This window comes from Myotis lucifugus, unplaced genomic scaffold, assembly GCF_000147115.1.
Source record: "Myotis lucifugus unplaced genomic scaffold, Myoluc2.0 scaffold_646, whole genome shotgun sequence".
NCBI classification, from domain to species: Eukaryota; Metazoa; Chordata; class Mammalia; order Chiroptera; family Vespertilionidae; genus Myotis; species Myotis lucifugus.
Genome location: NW_005871694.1, coordinates 57,064 through 79,784, shown reverse-complemented (window position 1 = coordinate 79,784; position 22,721 = coordinate 57,064). Strand labels below are relative to the sequence as shown.

At 53.1% G+C, this 22,721-nt stretch overlaps 2 protein-coding genes across 2 annotated transcripts in view; both read right to left on the bottom strand.

Moving 5' to 3' along the window:
* Positions 1–221: 221 nt before the first annotated feature.
* On the bottom strand, positions 222–15,443 carry TFF1 (trefoil factor 1). The gene is made up of 4 exons (XM_023746266.1): positions 15,384–15,443; positions 3,261–3,358; positions 759–914; positions 222–322 (listed from the first exon to the last, which is right to left on the bottom strand). The coding sequence occupies exons 1-4, from the start codon at positions 15,410–15,412 to the stop codon at positions 306–308; spliced, it is 300 nt and encodes a 99-aa protein (XP_023602034.1). The 5' UTR covers positions 15,413–15,443; the 3' UTR covers positions 222–305.
* Positions 15,444–15,661: 218 nt separating this feature from the next.
* LOC102432282 (transmembrane protease serine 3) overlaps positions 15,662–22,721 on the bottom strand; it is a 19,753-nt gene continuing 12,693 nt past the window's right edge. Inside the window, exons 9-12 of the mRNA XM_023746265.1 lie at positions 21,520–21,615; positions 19,444–19,586; positions 18,637–18,789; positions 15,662–15,814 (exon numbers count right to left, since the gene is read on the bottom strand). Of these exons, the coding sequence (XP_023602033.1) occupies positions 15,797–15,814; positions 18,637–18,789; positions 19,444–19,586; positions 21,520–21,615 (410 nt within the window). The 3' untranslated portion in view covers positions 15,662–15,796. The remainder of the gene's footprint in view (positions 15,815–18,636; positions 18,790–19,443; positions 19,587–21,519; positions 21,616–22,721) is intronic.

Below are 22,721 nucleotides of genomic sequence, written 5' to 3'. Positions count from 1 at the left end.
CTCTCACCGGGACCGTGAATCAGTGTATCACCCATGACAAGAAGCCAGAGGGGACAATGAGCACTTTTCTTGAAAGAAAGAAAAATCAGTTTTTATTTTTAAAGAGAACTAAAAGCACAGAGTAGCATTCATCTCTATTAATTTTCAGGTCGATTTTGAGTGAGAAAAATCTAGGCAGTCCATCCATGCGGTGAGCCGAGGCTGAGACGCAGAAGCTGGAGATGAGGGGGTGGTGGCAGGCTGAGCGCGGCCGGGGGCGGGGGGCGGCCCATTCTAAGTGTAGACGCGACTCCCACGGAGAGCGGCTAAAACTCACACTCCTCTGGAAGGGAAGGTGCGGGAGAAGAGATGTTAGTGAGGAGGAGGATGTTCTCACTTGGCAATGATTCCAGGGGGTTTTTGACTTGAAAGTATCAACGGGAAGACTCTTCAGAAAACATGGACCGTCTTCGTATTTTGTCGTTCCTTCCCCTCCCACCCCAAGCCAGCTACGCATCACAAAGGTGATTCTTGGCAGCATTCGGTTGAGGCTGTGGAGCCAAGCCGGGAATAAGGCAGGTTCCTCCCCACAGGGTCTTTCAGCCCCGCCTCTCCGTCCCAGACCCGGATTCATGGTGATTTAGGCTAAACCGCTCCTCCCGGGCCCCCGTGGCCACGCTCCGGGTGAAAACACAGCTGGCAATGCAGAGTCCCGAGGGCCCGTGCGGTTTTCTCACGCATCCCACGCCGTCAGCCCCACCGCGTTGTCATGGACGTACCTTCCGGAACGTTGTTGACGATGTTCAGAGGGTAGAAGCACCACGGGTGCCCGGGGACGGTGCTGTCAAAGCAGCAGCCCTTCTCTGCGCACTGGGCGGGCGTGATGCCGTTGAACCCGCAGTTGCTCCTCTGGCTCGGGGCAATCACGCACGTCTCTAAAGGCACACGGGCAGGGGGCAAAGGTAAGCCCGGAGCCGAACTCCTCGCTATTTCTACCCACACCCCCGTCCCGCTTCATGTGGCCGATGCAGACCCAGGCCTCGGGGTCCGGGAGGGAGACCCTGTCCTCATTTCCTGACATGAAAACACGTCACCTCAGGGAAACTGCAAGGTGCCCGGAGTCTGTAACCCTGCACCTACCTGGACAGCGTATTCATTCGCTCATTAATTTCAACAAACAAGTAGTAAGCATATTTACTCAATCAATACCTCTATTGGGCACCGTTTGTGTGTGCTAGGAACAGGAGATGACACAGCAAACACAGGCAGCGCGGGTCCCTCAGAAACCGAGCTCCTGTCAGGCTCTGTGCCAGGTGGTGGTGACCCAGAAATTAAAAATAAAGGCATGCTTGTTAAGAGACCAAACTCAAATGGAGGAGAAAGCCAAGTATATGTGCAAAGCAGCACAGTGCGACCATCCTAGTGTGTCCAGGTCAAGCACAGAAAGGACAAGTGACCACAAGGCTGAACAAAGCAAGGAGGGCTTCCCGTAGGAGGGGGTTGACCTCTTGAGGATGGAGCAGTGGGTGTTCCAAGCAGAGGGAGCAGCATGGTCGATGGCGGTGAAGGGGGAGAGCAAGGTGTGTTCGAGGAGGTGTAAGTCCGTTTGCAGAGACGATGCAGAGGTTGAGGTGAGTGGTCTGAGAGGAGCAAGGCCGAGGGCTAGGGGACACAGTTTCAGCCTGAGAGCCACAGCTTTCACCAGGGGAGGGATGAAATGACCCAAAGTGGAAAGCACCCAGGGCAGACGGGCCAGCTGACAGCTCCCTCATGGTCTGGATGCAAGATCTGTGGGATCTGCACTCAGGGCCAGAGGCTCTGAGAAGGCGAACGCGGCAGGCTGAGGCAGGCGATGGGAGGGGAGCCTGGGAGAGGGGGCAGAGGAGGGTAAGGGCTCAGAGGTGCACATGGCCGTGCACCATGAGTGAGAAGACAAGGGGGATGAGGAGTGAGGCCTTGGGAACATCGACAGTAAAGGGACAGAGAAGGAAGGAGGCTGAATAGAAGGAGGCTGGTCAGAGGACAGGTGGACCGAGATTCAGGGCAGAGGTGGGCACAGTTGGCCTTGACCTGGGGCATCTGACTCCGTGAAAGACAATTCCTCCAAAGACAGTTGGATGTGGGACACTCCCCCTAGACCAGGGGTGGGCAAACTTTTTGACTCGAGGGCCACAATGGGTTCTTAAACTGGACCAGAGGGCCGGAACAAAAGCATGGATGGAGTGTTTGTGTGAACTAATATAAATTCAAAGTAAACATCATTACATAAAAGGGTACGGTCTTTTTTTTTTTTTAGTTTTATTCATTTCAAACGGGCCGGATCCGGCCCGTGGGCCGTAGTTTGCCCACGGCTGCCCTAGACAGAGAGGGCAGGACGCCCACATGCATTCCTTTGTGAAATCCAGCAAAGCACGCTAACATAAACAAGTAATGTTGATTCAGCACTTTGTAGCTTGCAAAGCACTTTTCGCAGACATCACAGACAATTGATCACACTCCGAAGATAAAGGCCTTGAGACACAAACAAGTTCCAAGGAAGCAGCAGTGCCCTCTCTCATTGGGCAACTCCCATGGACTAATATTGATGCAACACGAACCAATGGGGCAGGTGGTTTGGACTCTGCAGAGCACGGGGCCCAGAGAGGTTCTCGGGATGCCCACCGTGGAGTAGGCACTGGGACATCTGTGTAGACTTTAGGTCAGTGGTTCTCAACCTTCCTCATGCCGCGACCCTTTAATACAGTTCCTCATGTTGTGGTGACCCCCAACTTCATTGTTACAAATTGAACATAATTAAAGGATAGTGATTAATCACAAAAACAATATGTAATTATATATGTGTTTTCCAATGGTCTTAGGCGACCCCTGTGAAAGGGTCGTTTGACCCCCAAAGGGGTCGTGACCCACAGGTTGAGAACCGCTGCTTTAGGTGGTCCCACTGCCTGGGGTAGGGTTTGGCTGGGACATTTAGAAGTGCTATTCATACACCCTACCTCAAAGCTTGCTCTTTAAAATACGACATTCAAGAATAGCCTCATAGTGTCAGGACTGGAAGACAGCGCCGACCAAGGAATCCCACTTGCTCACAGCAGTTCTCCAAGGTCTCATCGGCCCTTTCTCCCGCTGCTACCACCACTTGCTTTTGCCTTCCAAACCCTCTCAAGGGCCTAAAACAATGCTTGGCTCAAAACCACACACTGTGAAACAAAGACCCCCATCAGGGCTGCCTCTCTATGCCCATGTGTCCCCCCCCCCCAAGAAGCAGGAAGAGGGCTACTTACCGGTCTGGACCTGGGCCAGGCTGCTGAGGGCCAGCGAGAAGACCAGGAGCAGGACGCAGATCACCTTGGGCTCCATGGTGGCCATGCCTTTCTTCTCTCTGCTCCCAGGAGAGTACAAGTCAGGGGTGAGAATCTGTCTGAGCCCTCGATTTTAAACCCGGGCTCTGTTTGCTGAAAGAGTGTTAGATAACATTTGCCTAAGGAGGGTCTCACAGTCCTCCACTGATTAAAAGGTGTTTTCTAAACACGGGCAAGCCACACGGACGCGTTTGCTGATAGAGGGAACCCGTGTCTCCTAGTCATCTTGGTGAGGGATTTGAGATTCAGATCATCCCGCTCTTATCCATGGGAGTCTCCTCAGTCCACTGGTCCGTATCGGCTAATGTCAACAGTACACTCACTGGAAAGTGATTCATAGCGAGAGATGGCCCACGAAAGGCGCAGTTGTGTGAACAGTGGCTCACGGGGTCCCTGCCACACAACTCAGGGAGGAGAAGGAGCAGAGGAGCCCGCCCGCCTGGCCTTGGCCTTTCAACCATTTTCAACCATTTTGAGAATCCAAGTCCGGGGCAGGGGGGAGCTGACCTGGGCAGGATGAGCAGGAGAATGACAGGCCTGCCCCCCCGCCCCTCCCCAGGGGACTTGAACTTCAAACTTCATCTTCCCTCTGTTAGTGCTGTCTGGTTAGACATTTCCATGGCAACTTCGTATGTGAGCCGAGCACCGTCAGGTCCTTCCCCGAGGACACAGGGCCTGTGCGGAGCGGCTCAGGGTCCAGTCGGCACTGCCACCCTCCTCACAGGAACTAGTGAGCATTGTTACTTATTTATCTAAATTAATTCTTTACTTTTCTTTTGTGGGGCGCGGTTACGGTGTTTTGGCCAGGTTCAAGCCTCGGACTAATGAAAGGACAGGGTCCTCTCATTGCCATGTGCAAGTCCCAGCTGGAGGTCAGGGCCCTCCCAGCACAATTATAGCCAATGGCTGTGGTTGTAAGCTTGAACCTATGGTCCAAACACATGGCCCCACGTGCCTTGTGCTAGAGTTCAGGTGCATGTAGTTGAGTAGGGTTGGAACTCACGAGAATGCTGTAAACAACTTGATCATGCCCCTACTTTGCCTCGTGGCATCTGCTATAAAATAAAGACACGGCTTGTGGGCGCTGGGGCTGTCTCCTCATCAGGGAGCAGCGTCCCACCGAGACCCAGCTTTCATTCTCTTGTCTGTCTTTTCTCAATCCTTTCACCCCCCCCCCCCCCCCACTCAGGATCACCTTTGGCCGTAACATTCTTTTCCTTTAAAAATGAAGTTGCATGTACAAGAGCAGACATGGAAACTGATGAAGTAGAGGTGTTCTTCCCTCTGGCGGATCCCTTTCCCCGTGTCTGTGGGGTCAGTTGCTCACATCCTCCCAGGGGATTCCTCAGGGCCACCTCCACCCAGCTGCCCTGCGGCCCTGCCTTGCTCTGGCTCTTCCTCTGTCACGGCTCTTTCTTTTTACATTTATTTTTATCTTTGAATGTCTGAAGAGATTCCCTTACATGCCATGTTTGTTGTTTACTGCCCCTCCCCAGTAGAATGGAAGGGCCCTGATGCAGGGGCTTGGTCTACTCTGTGCATTCAGGTGGCCTCAGCACCTATAATGGTGCCTTATTAAATAAACTAGAGGCCCAATGCACGAAATTCATGCAAGAGTAGGCCTTCCTTCCCCCGGCTGCCGGCAGCGGCTTCCCTCTGGCACCCAGGACCGGGCTTCCCTCCCAGCCCCAGCTTAGTCCGGAAGGACATCCAGAAGGATGTCTGGTCTAATTAGCATATTATGCTTTTATTATTATAGATATCCATTGAGGAATGGATGGATGGAGGGGTGGATGAATGGATTAATGATAGTAGGAATTTTTTTTCTTCAGTGATAGATTAGGCTCCAAGGAAAGCGAATCTCATCTGGGACAGAAGAAACTGATCCTGGTGGCACCTTGATCTTTAACTTCTGCCTCCTAGAACTGTGAGACAACAAGTTTCTGTTGTATATTCAGTTGATGGTACTTTGTTTACAGCCGACCTAGGAAACTAGTACAACCAGGGTGACTGTGCACTGGACAAAGAAAAATACTTGGACTTTCTGAAAGTCAATAAATAGTAACTCTGAAGGCCATTACATACGAGCTCTGAACCGACACTAATATTCAAAGGCCCAAGCCCCACGTGGTTCATCAAACAGAGAAACTGGATTTCAGGTGTGAGATGGTATCTTGGCTCAAGTCCGTCTCCTGGATCCAGTGAGGTCACACCCATCCCTTGGGGATCCCCCCAGGCCCAGGATAGATACACTTAGTAGCTGCATTGCCTCTCTGATCCTTGGAGTGAGGGATGTTACCGTGGAAGTCTCTCACCAAGACAGTGAACCAAAACCAGCATCTCAGTCCAGGAGGGACCTGCCGAAGTCAATGCCACCATCAAGGACTTGAGCTTGCAGCCGTGGGCATTGCACAGGCCCGTCGGCCTCACCTGTGTGGCCAGGTGCGTTGTGGAGAATGACTTGAGAGCAGGGTCAGCACAGGTTCACGGTAAATGTCCAGGTGTCGTTATTTCAGGCTTGGTGGGCCGCACTTGGGCTCTGCCACGTCATCCTTGTTTTATTTTTGCAACCTTTGAAAAATGTACAAATCCTTCTTAGTTTTCAGGTTGTACAAAAGCAGGCCACAGGCAGGATCTGGCCCACAGGCTGTCATCTGTCAAGCCCTGTGTATAAAGTGTCACAAATGTCATCAAGTGGTGATGACACCTGCAGCCGGGGAGCTGGATGTGATGTTGTTCCTGGAGCAAACTCCCTGGCACCTGATATGCAGCCATGGACCTAGAAAATGTTTGCTTCCCGCCCCCCTGCCCCACCCCATTCCTTTCAGAAAAGATGATCAGACGTCTTTTGACTCCGCATGACAGGGGCAGCAATATATCGCTACGATGTGGAGTTGGGGTTGTGTCACGTCTGCATACTCAGGAGAGACCTTGAACATTTTGCTAAACCTTCTTCTGGCCTGTTACATTGCAGACATGATGTTGAGTTAACTGGATTTTGAAAACCAGAAGTAAGATGCCTTAGAGAAGCACACGTGTGTCAGAGATTGGAGCTGCGAAAGTCCAGGAACCTGGCCCTTTAGTGGATATGTCCTCTGTGAAGGGAGAGACAAATGTCGGCATCTGTACCACTCACCCAGTACCTCCTCACAGGCCTCTTTGGATCTGGGAGGTGATATAGACTACATTTGAACAGGCCGTTCTGGCTCATTTACCAGCTGCCAATAAGGTTTGAAATTTTGAGTGGAGTCAGAATAATAAATGGCTCTGCAGAAATTGGTCCAGGCTGTCACACAAGACACCTGCCATGTGGGCCCAGAAGTGTGGACGGTTTGTGACGTATCCACGGCAGACATCGGCGTTGTGTGGCATCTTGGGGAAGTCCAAGATGAAAAACAGCAGGTTCCATATTAGTTCTCTGTCACCATGTGACAAACGACCCCAAAACTTAGCAATTTAAAACAAGAAACACTATCTCACAGTTACTGTGTGTCGGGTACTGGTTGACAGCTTAGCTGGATTCTCTGACTCACAGGCTATAGTCAAAGGGTCAGCCGGGACTCATTTCAAACTTGTGAATGTGAAGATGTCACGGGGCCATGTAGGAAGTGGGGACGTCCCAGTGGCATAGGCTCAATACCGCGAGTTTCTCCTCATAGGAATTGACTCCACTTCTGAGTTCCCATCCTGCCAGCAGCAGGGGCTGGTGCATGATCCTGGATGTGGCACGGTGCCCAGGAGCAGTGGCTGGCAGCCTGGTGGCAGGTTGGTTCCATGAGAGCGTTTCCATCACAGAGGGGCCGGATGGAGCGCCTGGGTCTGTACATGCCCTCCCTCTGAGCCGCAGCTGCTGGCAGACCAGCACTGGGAATTTACAGAATGCATAATCCCGTGCAGGGGATGCATCACAACACATTTCAGGGCCAGGAAATCTAACAGCGTCCCCGCAATTCACTGGCCTTCCCACAGGCCCATCACCCAAGAGCAGATAGCTTGACCGAATGATGGGATTGTCTGCTCCGCCGCCAGTGGGTGGATTCCCATTCAGCACATGCCTAAACCAAAGTGCACATGTCCAGAAAGCACACAACGGACGAAGGAGTGGCGTTCCTCATGTTAAAGGAAGTCACTGCTGGAGGAAGTTTTGCTTCCCGTCCCATGGCCGTGGTCTTACGGGTTGGAGCGCTGTTGGTCTGAGAGAGGCTGCCTTCCATGTGGAAACCCCACTGGAAATGGAGACTGACCTCATGCCAGTGAACCAACAGTCAGAGGAGGCATATCCATTAGAGGAACTGGTCCTAGGAACCGAGGGAAACTGTGTAACTGCTACACAGTGGGGATGAGGAGGGTGATGCGTGTAGCCCAAGGAGGTCACTGGGGCTTCTGTGAGTGCTTTCTCACCAGAGGTCCTGGTCGATGAGTAACTGCGGCAACCCAATACATATAAGGACCCAGATCCTATACATGTGAAGATCTGGCTCACTCTCACCAGGCAAATGACCACGCCCCGCTGAAGTGGGCCATACATGGGGAGAGGGCTGGGGCCACCAACTCTGACCTTCTGACCAACAACCAAAGCAGTTGTAGTAGCAGCTGTTTTACATAAATTAAAGAAAGTAGCATTAAGTACTTAACTAATTTCTGGAAGATTTGGGTATTTCTTGGGTAAGCCTTGAAAGCAATAGATAACAGAAATAACAGAATAACAGAAATCATCTAAATGTATATTACATATGTAGGTAGAGAGCAAATTTAACTATGTGAAGTATTTTAAACTTCTCTAACTGTAAAATGTTTATCATATATATGATGAACGAAGGTTTAAATTCTTTGAAATATAAAGAGCTTACACAAGTTGAATTTTCAAACCCTGGAAATCGAATAGGTAGAGGCAAGGAGCATGACCATCCAATTACAAAATTATAGGAAATGGGAAAAAAATTATTAGCAATCAAAGAAATCACGTAAGGTAACAACAATGTGCAAGCCAAGCAAGTTGTCAGATTTTGTTTTTTAATCAGAAGAGTCCATGCTGCTGAAACTCAGGAAAACACAACCTACACCCCCGGTGGCAATGGGCCCACCTTCATGGTGATCAGCGTGGGCCTGGAAGCAAGGGGCCTGGAAAGAGCACTCGCTCTGACCCGGTAAATCTCCTTCAGGGGGCGCCCTCAAGAAAGAATCCCAAACACAGACAGATCGTCCCGTATAAAGATGTCCTCAAAAGAAATCTTAGTCATTGTAAACAATTGTAGAGAATGTTGGTCGGACGATGCACGGTGAAATGCGAAGCTCCGTGGAGTCTGTAAGAGCCTGGAAACGCTCATGCCGCATGATAAGTCGGAAAGAACAGGGTCAGGTTTACAAACAACTCAGCAGGAAAAGGAGAAAAAAGAAGCCACCCCAGGGGGTGGGCCCGAGGGGTGCAAGGATGTCACACTGGTTTCCTCGGTCTCTGTTCTCCTAGTTACTGAAATGTTTCTATAGTGAGCAATTATTTTTGTAATTGGAAAATATTGTATTTTTTAAATGTAATGATTTTGCTGTTCCCCAAAAAAGGGAACGAGGAGAGTTCCCCTGCCCCCAGTCGGTGAGTCAGGAGGCAGTCACGGAGGGGTATTTGAGCTTGGAGGGGTTGCGCGCGGGGCACGCCTCGCTGACGTGCCTACCCCATGACCTGCTTCCTCATACCTTCCCTGAAGTTAAACACAGGAGTGGGGCTGGTGTGAGCTGCCTATTATCTCTTAGATTTCAGCAACCCCGGGATTGAAGCCGCCCACTCCCACCCATGGAGTCCTCGTCCCACCCAGCCTATTCCAGACGCCCATGTGGGGCATGCAGTGCAGACTTGCCCACAAAGGGACCAGGACACCTCTGGGTGCAGAAGTGGTAGAAACAGGGACCTCCCCCAGGCCCCTCCACACTCCTCCTGGACTCACCCCAGCTCACGCTTCCCCACCTTTTTGGCTCCAAAACCACTGTTAAGTCCTAACTGTGGGTCCTGGGAATGTAAAGATAGGAAGAGAGACGGGACACAGATACTAATTCCTCACCTCCAAGCCATCCCTGCCTAACCCCAGACTCTGCCAGCCTGCAGTTACTTAAACCTCCAAGCTCAGCTCGGCACCCCTAGGTCTGAACAAAGCCTTCTCCCTCCCAGCAGGTGAGTGTGGAATTCACCTGCTCATTCCTGGCCTGGGGTCCAGGGAGCGGGGGTAAGTGTGGGCACCGTACCTCCCCTCCTCCTCTGTATCTCAGTCCCTGAGGTGAGTAGACTGGCCAGCCCCCTCCATTCCCGTGATGCTGACTGCGCCCTTCCTCCCTCCTGTGGACCCTGGTGGGTTTGCCTCTCTGGGCCCCAGTGCTTCCTCTCTCCTGACTGTGAGCACTGCTCGGTCCAGCCCTGTCTCCTGCTCCCATAACCCATCATGCTCCCTCCTGCATTCGCCCTCCTCCCCGATGGATCCCTTTGATGTGGTTCTTCGGTCCATTTCAATCCATGTCTACTCCCGACATAGGTGTGGGGGTACAGTTTTTATTGAAGGCATGAGGATTTCTATCTGGCCTGCACCGTGTGAGCGATCCAGCTGACAAAAGGACAAGAAGAATTACATGTGCCCTTCCCGGTTTGGCTCAGTGGATAGAGCATCGGTCTGCGGACTAATGGGTCCCAGGTTTGATTCCAGTCAAGGGCATGTACCTTGGTTGCAGGCACATCCCCAGTAGGGGGTGTGCAGGAGGCAGCTGATCGATGTTTCTCTCTCATTGATGTTTCTAACTCTCTATCCCTCTCCCTTCCTCTCTGTAAAAAATCAATAAAATATTTTTTTAAAAAAAAGAAGAATTGCATGTAAATTACCCACAAGTAGCGCTTCCCCAGGATGGCAGCCGGCAGTCCCTGCACTGCCCTATCTTACATGTCCCGGGGACCGAGGCCCGAGTGCCCACTGGGTCAGTGAACAGTCACTACTGACCAATGGGGAGACTTTCACGTACTGCACGAAGGCTGTGAACTTGATCATCTCTAAAGATCCTCACTGAACTGTACTTCTAATTTGTACCTTTCATTCACTTCTTCCTTTTTCGTTTACTTTTTCTAAGTACAGTTGCTGAGAGCTGGGCTCTAGAACTCAGGCAAACCTGATGGCTCGCCCACCGGCTGGGGAAGGGTATATAAAGGATTATGATTCCGGGGCCAGGTCCTATTTTGTCGGCTGTGTCCTTCCCTGGTCTTGTGACCCTGCTGGGCAGTGCCTTCCTGAGGACAGAGGCACCAATCACAGGTGTGGCACTGTCACCTGTCCGACTTAGTGTCTGTCAGTGTCCCAGCTTCTGCGCAATCCTCGCATCTGCTGGAGACAAAACCGAAAACGTTTCTCCCACTCCCATCATTAGAGTTGCTCCTGGGAGTTTATGCAAAGAGAAACGACAGAAATAGTGGCCTAACAAGGGTCCTGTCTCTCTCCATAAACTCTACCCAATGCAGGTTATAAAGGAGGGTTGGGGCGGGGTGGGGGGGGTACTGGGATGAGGTTAAAAAATACCTGAGCCCTGTGGTTGCACAGAGAGCGGGGAGGCCTCGAGCCCAGGCTTCCCCCTCCTGCCCTTCATTTGCTGTTTACTCCAGGGCGGCGCTGCCTCCCTTAGCAATGAAAACCACATAGTCACCTCGAAACAGTCTTCATCCTAACGTCTCAGGTGTCAATCACAACCCCAACACGTCACCACACAGAATAAGAGCCAGCCTGTGCCACTCAGCAGCCGTCCCCATGGTCGCCAGCAACCATGAGTTTAAAAAGTGAGTGGCTTCACTTTTTAAAATAAAATATAAGAGATCAAGGTCCCCCCTATGTTATTCTCTCTCTTGCATTCTCACTCGCTTCCTTCCAGGGGGCAGACAGATGTGGCTGTGAGCTGCCGAGCTGGCAGCCGCCCCGCCCGGGGTCCCACGTGAGACACCCCATGCATGTGGCAGGGAACGGCCTCTGACCCACTCCTGGTCTGTGACATTCTACTGCCAAACCCTCCTTTAGAAAGCAAACGTCGTGGTTCGTAGGTGTTCTGATGGGGCGTTCAAGCTGCTGCCTTGCAGCCCGACCCTCAATCTTTCTCACTTTTCCATAGACGGATACCACTGTTTAAGACAGTGACATGGCTTCTAAGAAATTATTTTGCCTTTAAAAATTTCAAAAGCATTTGTCCTCACCAATCAGCAAAGCCTCAAAATATACGAAACAGAGACGGATCCAGCTGAAAGGGGGACTAGGCAAGGCCACTGTTATAGTGGAGACATCGACACCCCCTCCCAGGCACGGCTAGGGGGTCTAGACAATATCAGCCAGGGCACAAAGACCGGAACTCCCCCACAGCCAGCAGAACCGACCTGGTGTTTACAGGGCATTTCACCTGGCAGCTGAATACACCTTTGTTTCTAAGTGCCCGTGCACATTTATCAACACAGACCATACCCTGGGCCATGAAATAAATCTTAACAAATCTAAAAGAACTGAAACCACACAGTGTGTTCTCTGACCACAACTCGATCAAACGAGACATCAGGAACAGACAAGCGGAAAATCTCTAAGCACGGCGAAACTCAGTAACACACAGAGCAAAAGCAAGTTTCAGACACTCAGACACATGCCCACAGGCGCGCACACACACACACACACACACACACACACACAGAAATTTCAAAATAGGCAGACCTGAATGAAAAGGAATTACTCTCTATATCAAAATTTGCGAGACTTGGCTAATGCAGTGGGGAGAGAAACATTTATTGCATTAACTTACATTAGAAATGAGAAAAGGTCTCAAATAAAAAACTTAAGTTTTTAACCTTGAAACATTAGCAAAAAAAACCCCAAAGCATTGAGAATGAAGATAAGAGCAGAAATGAATGAAATTCAAAATAGGAAAACAATAGAAAAAATAATTGAAACAAAAAGTCTAGTTCTTTGGAAAAATCAATAAAATTGACAAATCTATAGCAAAACTGACAAATATTAAAAGCAAAAAGGGACTAATGATATTAGAAATGAAACAGGAGAGATTAGTACAGACCCTACAGACATCAGAGGATAATAAGAGAATATGATGAAGTTTACACTCATAAATTTGACAACTTAGAAGAAATGGACTAATTTCTTGAAAACTACACAGACACACACAAGCATACACACACTCAGACACACACATACACATAAACACACACACAAAGGACAGTCATAAGATAGGTGCATAATTAACTTATTAAAAACTGCCAAACTGTGTTCTAAAATGATTGTTTCCTTTTGCATACCCACCAGGAGTGTGTGAGTTCCATTTCTTCCACATCCTTGCCAATGCTTGGCAGGTCAATCTTTTGAATGTACCCTTTTAATAGGCGAGCAGTGGTTTTAATTGGGTTTCAAGACGTTGAGCATTTTTGTCAGGTGTTTATTGTCATCTGTATATCTCCTTAGTAAAAGGTCTGTTCATATCTTTTGCCTATTTTATTTTTTTATGAATTGTGGCTATTTCCCTAGTCATTAACAAATCAGCAGTTCATTTTTGTTCCTCAAAACAATCAGACACACACTCAGACACATACACACAGACACAAACTAAGGCATAAACACAGATACACAGACAGACACACACACATACACACAGACACACACTAAGGCATAAACACAGACACAAAGACAGACACACACACATACACACAGACACACACTAAGGCATAAACACAGACACACACAAAACACACACACACATACACACAGGCACACACTCAGACACATACATGCAGGCACACACACTCACACACAAGTACAAATAAAATTGGAGAAATCTGTGTAGGTCAGTGGACCTTATCATTGTTAATATCCTGCTGTTATACTGTACTCTAGTTTCACAAAATGTTATCATCAGGGAAAACAGGACAAAGTTTATGAGCCCTCTCTGTGTATTGTTCCTTATGACTGCATGTGACTCTACAGCTATAAAAAGTTCAATTGAAAAAGTCCGAGAAGAATGTTTCCGAAATCACAGTTCTTATGACGACCTACACCAAGCACAACTTTAAAAATCACTTTCATGGTTATTATTTCTTTCTCAACAACCGAGTGTGTGACTGGTGATGACTCCTGTCCTGGAGGAGTGGGAATGTGCCCGGAAGAGTTTACACTGCCCTCCCCCAGGGCCTGTACTGAGAAAATAACACCCCCCCACCCCCACCCCCTTACACAGGCCCCACAGAGGAGCCCCTGCCTGAGCCGTGGGGAAGAAGCCAGGCTGTTCTCACGAGTCCCAGCCACAGGCCTGACACCTCATGGGGTGCAGGGGGAAGACTCTGGACTCTTGCCTTGGGCCCTGACGCCTGCCCACAGTCTCGCCTACTTCCTGGGCTGGCTGTGACTCAGTGGGCACCTGCAGGTGTGGCCTGGCCGCCAGCAGCCCTCCACGGTTCCCGGTGTTCTTCCCCACGGGAAGCTCTCGTGAGCCAGGAGAAGGTGGGATGCAGCGCCAAGGTCACAGGCCCAGGAGGCAGTGCCCCAGCCTGGGAAACAATCTGGAACTTTCCAGGGACCAGGAGGATGGAGCGGGAGTGGCTGCCCTCCCCAGAGCCCCACCTGATGGCCAGACGCGGGGAGTTCCTAGGTTTCCTTTTGAGGAAGGCTCTGGGGGCGGGTGTGATGATCTAGAAGCCACCTGGACCAGGGACCGTCCCTGGTCCTATCCCATCCTTTCCCTACCTTTTCCTCTGGTGTGAGAAGATGCCCTAAATTAAATTACAGCAACCGGAGGGTGCAAGGAGGCGATGAGGGAGGCTAATGCGTTAACAACTGCAGAGCAAAACCAACAAAACACAGCTCACATTCCCGAGTGTGAGCTGGAACTTTGAATGAACTCCCAGGAGTGATGTACAGGCTCTGTGTGCGGAGCCCCCCCGGCTGCCGTGCAGACACATACAGAAGTCTGTGCAGCGACTCTGACGTGGCGGGGAGCATCCAAGTACCATCACCAAATGGTGCTCCCTCCCTTACTTCCTCTATCCCCCTCTCAGTCTCAGACCTCCTGGGGGGGGGGGGGGGTCTCTGGAGCCGCTCCCTCCCCAAGCACCTGGGCCCATGCTGCTGAGAGACTCGCCCACCTTCCCCACTGCTGCCTCCAGGCAAAGGAACACGTGTACCTTCTCGTGAATTCGTCTGTGAGAAAGCACCACAGCGGTGACTCAGCAAGCGACCTGTGTGTGTGATGGGATGACGGTTGTGTGGGTAACAGGAAGGGGCTCTACTGCTGCAGGCGCCTGGCGGGCTAATGGGACGCTGCAGAGAGGTAGGGAAGCTTTTGGCTCTCTTTAAAAAACCCAGGTGTTTTTAATATGTTTTTAAACTGATTTTAGAGAGAAAGGGAGAGAGAGAGAGAGAGAAAGAGAGAGAGAGAGAGAGAGAGAGAGAGAGAGAAGTGAGAGAAATATCCATTGGCTGCCTCCTGCACGCCCCCCCTACAGGGGATCGAGCCCATAACCGGGCATGTGCCCTGACCAGGAATTGAACTAGCGGCCTCTCAGTGCACCGGATGATGCTCAACCAACTGAGCCACACCGGCCAGGGCTCCTCTGGCCTCTTGATGACATGTGACTGTCTGTTCTGTTGGCCTCAGGACCCGCCATGCCTGTGAGGTGGCCCTGGCTTATCCCACTGTTCTGTTTCTCACTCTGAGTCTCATGATAGAATATGAGGCCATGCTGATCTGCTGAGATTCCTGTTCTAACAGAAACACGCAAGACCCACCATGTACATAGAAGAGATCAGATTGAAGTAGCCGAGCCTCTACAATCAACCAAGCGTGTGGTTTCAGTTTACACGAGCAGTCGGTACACATTCAGACAAGCTCCCACTGACCACTGTGTTGGGAGAGCATACGTCCTGTGGAAAAATGGGACAAGAACCCACCAGGCTCCAAGTGCTACGAGACCGAGCAGACATAAGCCTTAAACTAATCACTGGGAGACTGCGTTCCCACGAGCAGGAAACATGGGTTTGGTTCTGGTACCTGGGGATAACACATGTGGACAGGGACATCTACAGTGACAGCCCCTGCAGTGCTGGGCCGAGTGGCTGCTGGGCCCATGGCTTTGCATGTGGACTTGCTTATGTTGTCACTCGTGTTGAAGGGCTGCTGCAGAGAAAACCTAGTCGACACATGGGAAAGGGTAGCACTTCTTAGTGAAGGTCAGAAAGGCACTTCAAGGTCATTTTAGTCCAGCGCCCCAGTGGCTCGTCAGAGGCGTTAGAAGCAAACTGTTCTGGGTGGAGAGATGGTCGCCTCTCGGCTCTGCTGGTGGTGCCGGCAAGCTGAGCACTGAAGGCATTTGCTCTTGAAAGTTTCCAGCCGGGAATCCGTGGAGGGACGGGGATGTCTCCATCGTGGCAGGAACGCAGCGTGGTGGCTTGTCCCCTTTCTCTTCAAGTTTTCAAGTCCCTCTAGAAATAGAAACGTGCGTGTTATCTTTTCAGCGCTTTCCGTCATCCCTTCCCCATTAGGATGGAGTGGGCACCGGCATTTTAACCGAGTGAAGCCTCGGCTGTTCTCTGCGATTAACGGGGACAGAGCGGCCTCTGCTGGCGGAGGCCGCCAGCTCCCACGGACCGCAGGCTCGTGTAACACAGCTCCCTCCTGTGGCCTCCCAGCCTGCCCGCCTCTGTCTTTCATCGCCGACCCAGATGTTCTCTGTAGTTTCCACGTGAACTTCCCAGCTCCTAGCATCATGTTCCTGAGTCCCGGCCTAGTCGGGGCAATTTTGTTTTAAGCCCCAAAGAGACAGAGAAAAACCACAGGATGAAATGATGCTCCAGCAGGCAGTCCCATCCGCTAACACATGGCAATTCCCTTCCAGATGTGTGAGCTCTGGGAAGGCCCTCACATCCATGTTCCAAAGGGGCAACTGAAAATGCAGACCCCTCCTGCCCCCCGCAAAGCTCTCCTGGGAGGGGGTCTTCCCTGGGGACACCTGCAGAGAGACTTGCTAAAGGGAGGGTCTCGCCCGGCCAGCGTGGCTCGGTGGTTGAGCGTCAACCTATGAACCAGGAGGTCATGTTCGATTCCTGGTCAGGGCACATGCCCAGGTTTCGAGTTCAATCCCCAGTAGGGGGCATGCAGGTGGCAGTAAATCAATGATTCTCTCTCATCATTGGTGTTTCTATCTCTCCTCTCCCTTCCTCTCTGAAATCAATTGATAAAAATATATTTACTTTAAAAAAGTGGGGGCGGGGCAAGTCTCACCCTGGCCTTCAGTGGGCCGGAGGCAGCTCAGATGCTCTCAGGCATCAAGAGATCCATCTGTCACAGATAAAACGGCTCTCCCAGCGTCATAGAGAGTGGAAGCCGTTTCTAAGCCTGATGGGGAGCCACATGGCTCTACATGTGTTCTCACAGGGGCCCTGAGACCCCGGGCATCATGACACTAGGGCCCCACCCACACCCTGATCACACCCCCTGGAGAAGGGCCCCGGGGGCATCAATGTCCACAAACAGCCAGGGTGAGTCCTGGGCATCCCACCTTAGAGAACCGCCGATTCTGCGAGGCAGCCTGTGCTGGGGCTGGAGTCCTGCTCTGGGGCCTTCGGCAGGTCCCCTCACCTGTAATATGAGGAGGGTCCTAGGGCCTGCCTGCCGGGATGCTGCTGGGACCTCAGGTGGCACCACTGCTAACAGGCTTGCCCACCCCCAGCCTCCTCCACAGCGTGAGGACTGGGAGGTGGTTTCTCCCACTGGCACCTGTTTCAGGCTCAGCTTTCTTTACCAGCAGCTCGTCACACGGACCCTCAGGCCCCTGCGTGCAGCCTCGTGAAGGGCGCTCCTCCGTGGCTTCGTGGGCGAGTTCAGACCTGCTCCTGTTTCCTGCCCTCCACGCACCAGGCCCACACTGCTGTCCGCACCCCAGGCTCCCACTCACGGGCCATCGAGGCCACTGCAGGGCAGGGCTGCTCCTTCCTCCATCTTCTCTGACACTCGGTGAGAGGCTGGTGGGTTTGGACTGAATTTTGTGCTACAGAGCTTAGTGCGGGGCCAGCCTGCCAGTGAACAACCCGCTGATGCTTCCTGAGGGCCTGTCTTCCAGCATTTGCTGCCCTGCCCAGCCCCCCTCCCCCGTGGGCACTGAGGCAGGGCCTGTGGGCACCTGCGGGGGGCGCAGCTCACAGAGCAGGGCTGGGATGCACAGCAGGCTGAGTGCCAGGCCTGGGCCTGGGCCTTACACAAAGGAAACTGCTACGGAACTTCTCACTTCAAGCAAAAATTCCCAAGAAAGACAGGAAATTAACGCCCAGGTTCACATGAAAGGTCTGATGTCCTTCTTAGGCCGTTGTTTCAAGTCAGAGGCGTCTTTAAGAAGGCCTGTGGTCCGCATGGACAGAACGCAGATTGCTGGATGCCAGAGGCGGAGGGAGCGGGAAGGGGCTGATGCTTAGCGAGGCCTTGTTGCAGGAGATGAAATGTCCTGGGACTAGAGAGGTGCACACGGCTCTGTGAGTCGCTAAATGCCGCTGGAGGCTCACTTTAAAACGATTGACTTTATGTCACGCAAACGTTGTCTCGATGAAAGAAAATGACGTCGTTGAAACTGGTCCAAAGCATGATGTGGGGCTCAGAGTCCGAGATCGAGTCAGCAAATATTTGCGGAGTGGCCACAGGTAGAGGTGCCCTGCTTCCCAGGCTCCTGTGCGGCCTGGCCTCACCTCCCTGCAGCCTCCCCACACACACACCTGCTTCCTGTCCCTCTGGAGTCTCCATTCCTTCCTCTGGGGGTGTTCCTTCTTCCTCCCCACCTTCTCCAGGGCTCCCCCTGCCCACCTGTTCCTCCAAGACAGCCTCACTGACCTGTCTCCCTCTCCCAGGTCCCCTCCAGGGAGGCCCCCCAAGCACAGAGCTGCCCAGGCTCCTCCTGGTCAGAGACTCTCCATCCCATCCCTGGCCCCTGGCAAGGTTCAACCCCCTCAGTGGGCATGGGGGTCCTCCCCCACCTGTCTTGCCCTCATCCACCCGCTATTCCACCCACACACATGCCCACTCTACTTGTCCCCATCCCCAAGGATTCCCTCCTCTCAGCTGCTTCTCTTCCTTTCCCTGATTGGTGGAGGCACGGTCACCCATGTGTGCCCACCCTGCTCACGTCCCGCACCCAGGAGCCACAAAGTCACTGCTTGACGAATCAACAACTGATGGCTCACTCCCTGGCTCTATAGCAGGACTGGAGTCATAGAGGGCTGACGGGGACCAGCGGGAGCTGGGCGGGCACTGCACCCACCTCCATCTGCTCGTGAATCCAGTCCAGGAAGGAGGTGATGCGGGTGTAGACGCCGGGCTTGTTCACGTCCGCACAGCCGATGCCGAAGCTGGTCGCTCCCACCAACTTCCACTCCCTCCTCTCCTGGCACACCAGGGGTCCCCCGCTGTCTCCCTAGACAGCAGGCAAAGAGACTAAGGGCCACCGAGCAGGCCCCGGCATGGCTGTCCCTGGTTCTGGCGCAGGATTCCCCGGTCACCGCCCCACAAAGTCCAGCGTGAGGAGGCGCTGCGCTCCCCCGGCAGCCCTTGCGGACCTGAGTCGGCGTCCCTCGCAGTGGGTCCCGTCCCTCTGACGGAGCCCCAGCCATCTCCCAGCAGACACTGAGCCCATGGAGGTCAGGGCAGCTGCGTGCACCCGAGGGAGCTCTCAGAGGGAGGGCCCGCCTGGCCAGGGCCTTTAGCTGACCTCCGGACCCAGGCAGAATTGGGGTCTCACCCACTGTGGCTTTGGAGGCCCCCCTTCACAGGTTCCCACCTGCCTCCCGCCTCTTTGGTCCCCCTGCAAACTCCGAGAACCGGGGTGGGAAGGAAGCATCCCTGAGTCCCCTCCTCCCGCCCAGCACCCAGGCAGAGGGGGAGCTGGTAAACACGGGCTGGCCGGGAAAGGGCGTGCTATCTCGAGCAAACTTCTTCCCCGGGCCTGTAAGTTTGCTCTATGGTCAGTCACAGGGAGATGCCGGCAGTGGCCTCTCCCATGGGCTGGGTCACCGTAACAGCCTCGCCTTGTCCATGGCCACGGCCCCTGGAGGTCACGGCGGGCCCCTACCTGGCAGCTGTCCACTCCGCCTTTCAGGTAGCCGGCACAGACCATGGAGGGGGAGATGATGCCGCCGTACACGTCCCTGTGGTTGCAGATCTTGTTGGAGATTAAAGGCACAGCTGCGTGGTTGAGGACCGGGGAGGCGTCGCCTGTGTCACAGGAAGAGGGGGACGTGCAGTGGGAACTCAAAGGGCACGCATCCGGGGTGGGGACCAGAGCCAGGGGCACGCTACCTACCACCACAGGCAGAGCCATCCGCTTCCCTACACGGACCAACATGGGAGGAGGGAGGAGCAACTGTCACCACCGTGGACCTGCCCGGGGCCTACCCCAGGTCAAGCATTTGATCCACAGCAGGCTGTTTTGTTCTCAGAACAACCCAGGTCACCAGAAGGGAAGCTGCGGCTTGTGAAGGTCACACAGCTCTTGGAGGAATTTGGGGGTGGTCTGCAGAAAAATGTCCTCCCACAGGTGTCCACGGTCCAACCCCCAGAACCTATGACCCTGTCGCCTTACATGGCCACAGGGACTTTGCAGACTGGAGGTGGGGACATGTCTCCAGGGGGACCCCAGGTATAATAACAGGATCCTCGAAAGGGTCAAAGGAGAGTGGGTGATGGTGGAAGCAGAGGTCAGAGAGGAGAGAGATGGAAGGTGCTGTGCTGCTGACTCTGAAGATGAGGAAGGGGCCACAAGCCAAGGAATGCGGCCGCTGGAATCTGGAAAAGGCAGGGAGCTGACTCCTCCTAGAGCCCCCGGAAGCATTGCAGCCCTCCTGACATCTTGATCCCAGCCCACCAAGTCCGATGCAGGACTTCCGGGACCCACAACCGTGAAAGAATGGGGGTCATTTGTTGCAGCAGCAACAGAAAATTAACGCACCTGCCATGGATCAGCCTCAGCACCGACCCAAGACTGATACCCTCTAACTTAACCTGTTGGTAAACTGCATTATCTTTATGCTTTAAAGGCATAAAGCAGGGCAGCCCCGTTCTCGTTCCTACAACATGTATCCACAGGTGTGGGTCTGCGCTCCCCCAAACCCTCATTTTAACTGTTCTCTGAGTGTGAGTGACAGTGCTCTCTGCACGGGCTTCCCTAATCTGCTCACATGTCCACCAGCCCCGCAGTGAGGACCGCCTGGCCATGAGCTTGGGCTGAGATGGAACCTGTCCCTACTCGGTACCCAGGACCCAGCGAAGACAATGAAAGGATCCTCGCTGGGCACTCCAAGTTTATGAATAACAACACGGATAGGGCCGTGGGTGGGGAGCACAAACACAGTCCCAGACCTTCCACCACCTGGTCGTGTGAGCCCCAGCAAGGTGCTCAGCACCTGTCTGCTCCCCTCAAAGTGGGCAGGAGCGGTGCCCGCTCAGGGCTGCTGTGAGCACAGGCAGGAGCAGTGCCCCTCAGGGCTGCTATGAGCACAGGCAGGACCACATCGCTCCGCTCCACCCCTGGTACTCGGGGAAACAAAGCTCAAAGCATTTGTGGGAGAAGCGTCCACTGTGGGCAGGAAGGCGTGGCCAGCCGTAGGGGCGAGACCCTGCGCTGTGGGGAGGACTGGCCTCTGGGTCTGGGCAAACCCCGGGTGCCTCGGACACTCGGGAGGGGACAGATGCAGCGAATAAGTCTCAAGAGGAAATACTGAACCCCCTCTCCTGGGTTGAATGGTGCCTCCCCCAAGCATGTCCACCTGCAACCTTAGGCTGTTTGGAATCGGGTCCATGCAGGTGTGATTAAGGAAGAGTCTCAAGATGGAACCCTCCTGGATCAGGGTGGGCCTTCACTCCACGACTGCTGCTCTTCTAAGAGGAAGGAGCGGGGAGCTGAAACAGGGCCGGGAGGCCATGTGAAGGCCGGGACAGACCGGAGCGATGCCTCCATGGTTCGAGGAACACCAAGGGCGGCCGACTACATTTGTTGGAGTAGTTGACTCGCACCCCCAGCAGGGACATGTGGGTGTCCCACAGAACATCACGTTGGGACATGGGAGGGGGACATGTCGGTGTGGACATCTACCCCAGCCCTCTCCTTCCGGGCTCCCTGGACTCAGAATCTGGACTCCAGGCCACTGACCTCCTTCCTCAGTGGCCCCCCATCCCGACGTCCAGCACATCTTCCCGTCAGGAAAGTTCTCTTCGGAGTTGGGCAGACAAATCGGTTGGACCATCTCTGTTTAAATAGGAAACAACAGCTCTAACATCTGGGCACTAACCATCTCCCAAGGAAAGGTCAAGACCAAGATCATCTGAAAGCCATTAGCTCAGAGCAGGGACCCCCTCCCCGATCAGACCCCTACAACTTCGAAACAAGCCTAGACCGTGGCAGCGTATGTTCTAGAAAGGGCCAAATGCACCCAGGCCACAGCAGCGTAAAAACAGCCACAGGCAGTGGTAAACAAATGGGTGTGGCTGTGTTCCAATAAATCTTTATTTACAAAACAGACCAGGGGTCAAGTTTGGCCCATGGGCCACAGCTTACTCACTCCTGGTCCAGACTGTGGGCACCTGGCTTTACAGAACATCCCTCCATGGGCATCCTGTCCCTCCTGACATACCTGGAGGCCACAGCTCACCTGTCCATGTGGGCTGTGTCACATAAGCCTCCACCAAAGTCAGGGCCACGGCTGTCATGGGGCTTTCATGTGAACACAGTCTGAGATGTGCTAAGCCTTCTGGGTACGCCGATAATGGAAAGGTAGAGAAAGACTACAGGGAGGGCTTGTTTTGATTTTATCCAAGTACCAGCGTTGGCACCTCATTTTTGTATAAATCAAACATCATTAATAATAATTTGCACACGAGCACCACCATTACAATTTCTCTTTGTTTCTCTGGCAGGATTCGTGTCACGTGCAGTGTTACACGTGCCCTGCGGTTAGCACGCTGCTGACTCTGCAGCCGCTGGTCTGGTGCCAGCGTTCAGCTCCTGGACGGGGCCCTGCTCATCACCCCGCCTGCACCCCACGCTGCTGTACCCCTGGGGGAGGGAGGTTTGATTTGGGAGTGGGCTCATGAGGCTTTGTTTACAGCTTCAAAAAGTTTGAAAGTCTCATCCCTTGTGGCTTTTCTGTAACTTCCACCGGCCACATCCTGACAGCTCCCGTAGAGAAGCAGAGCGGCTCCGTGAGAGGAGTTTTCTGGGTATTTCAGGAGCTGAAGATGCCCAGCATCTTCCAAACCGTAAGGAAGCGGCTGCAGGAAGGACCCACCACCACCCGCTGGCTGGCCTGGGACGTACTTCCTCTCTTCACCAGGATCAAGACCCTGGGCAGGTGG

Bases quoted from the DNA above. Each gene is read 5' to 3' on its own strand.
- TFF1 (XM_023746266.1), bottom strand. From the start codon at position 15,412: ATGTCCCTGTCCACATGTGTTATCCCCAG. The intron at 3,359-15,383 runs GTACCAGAACCA...TCCTGGGAGCAG, and splicing joins TCCACATGTGTTATCCCCAG to AGAGAAGAAAGGCATGGCCA. The intron at 915-3,260 runs GTAAGTAGCCCT...GTGTGCCTTTAG, and splicing joins CCTGGCCCAGGTCCAGACCG to AGACGTGCGTGATTGCCCCG.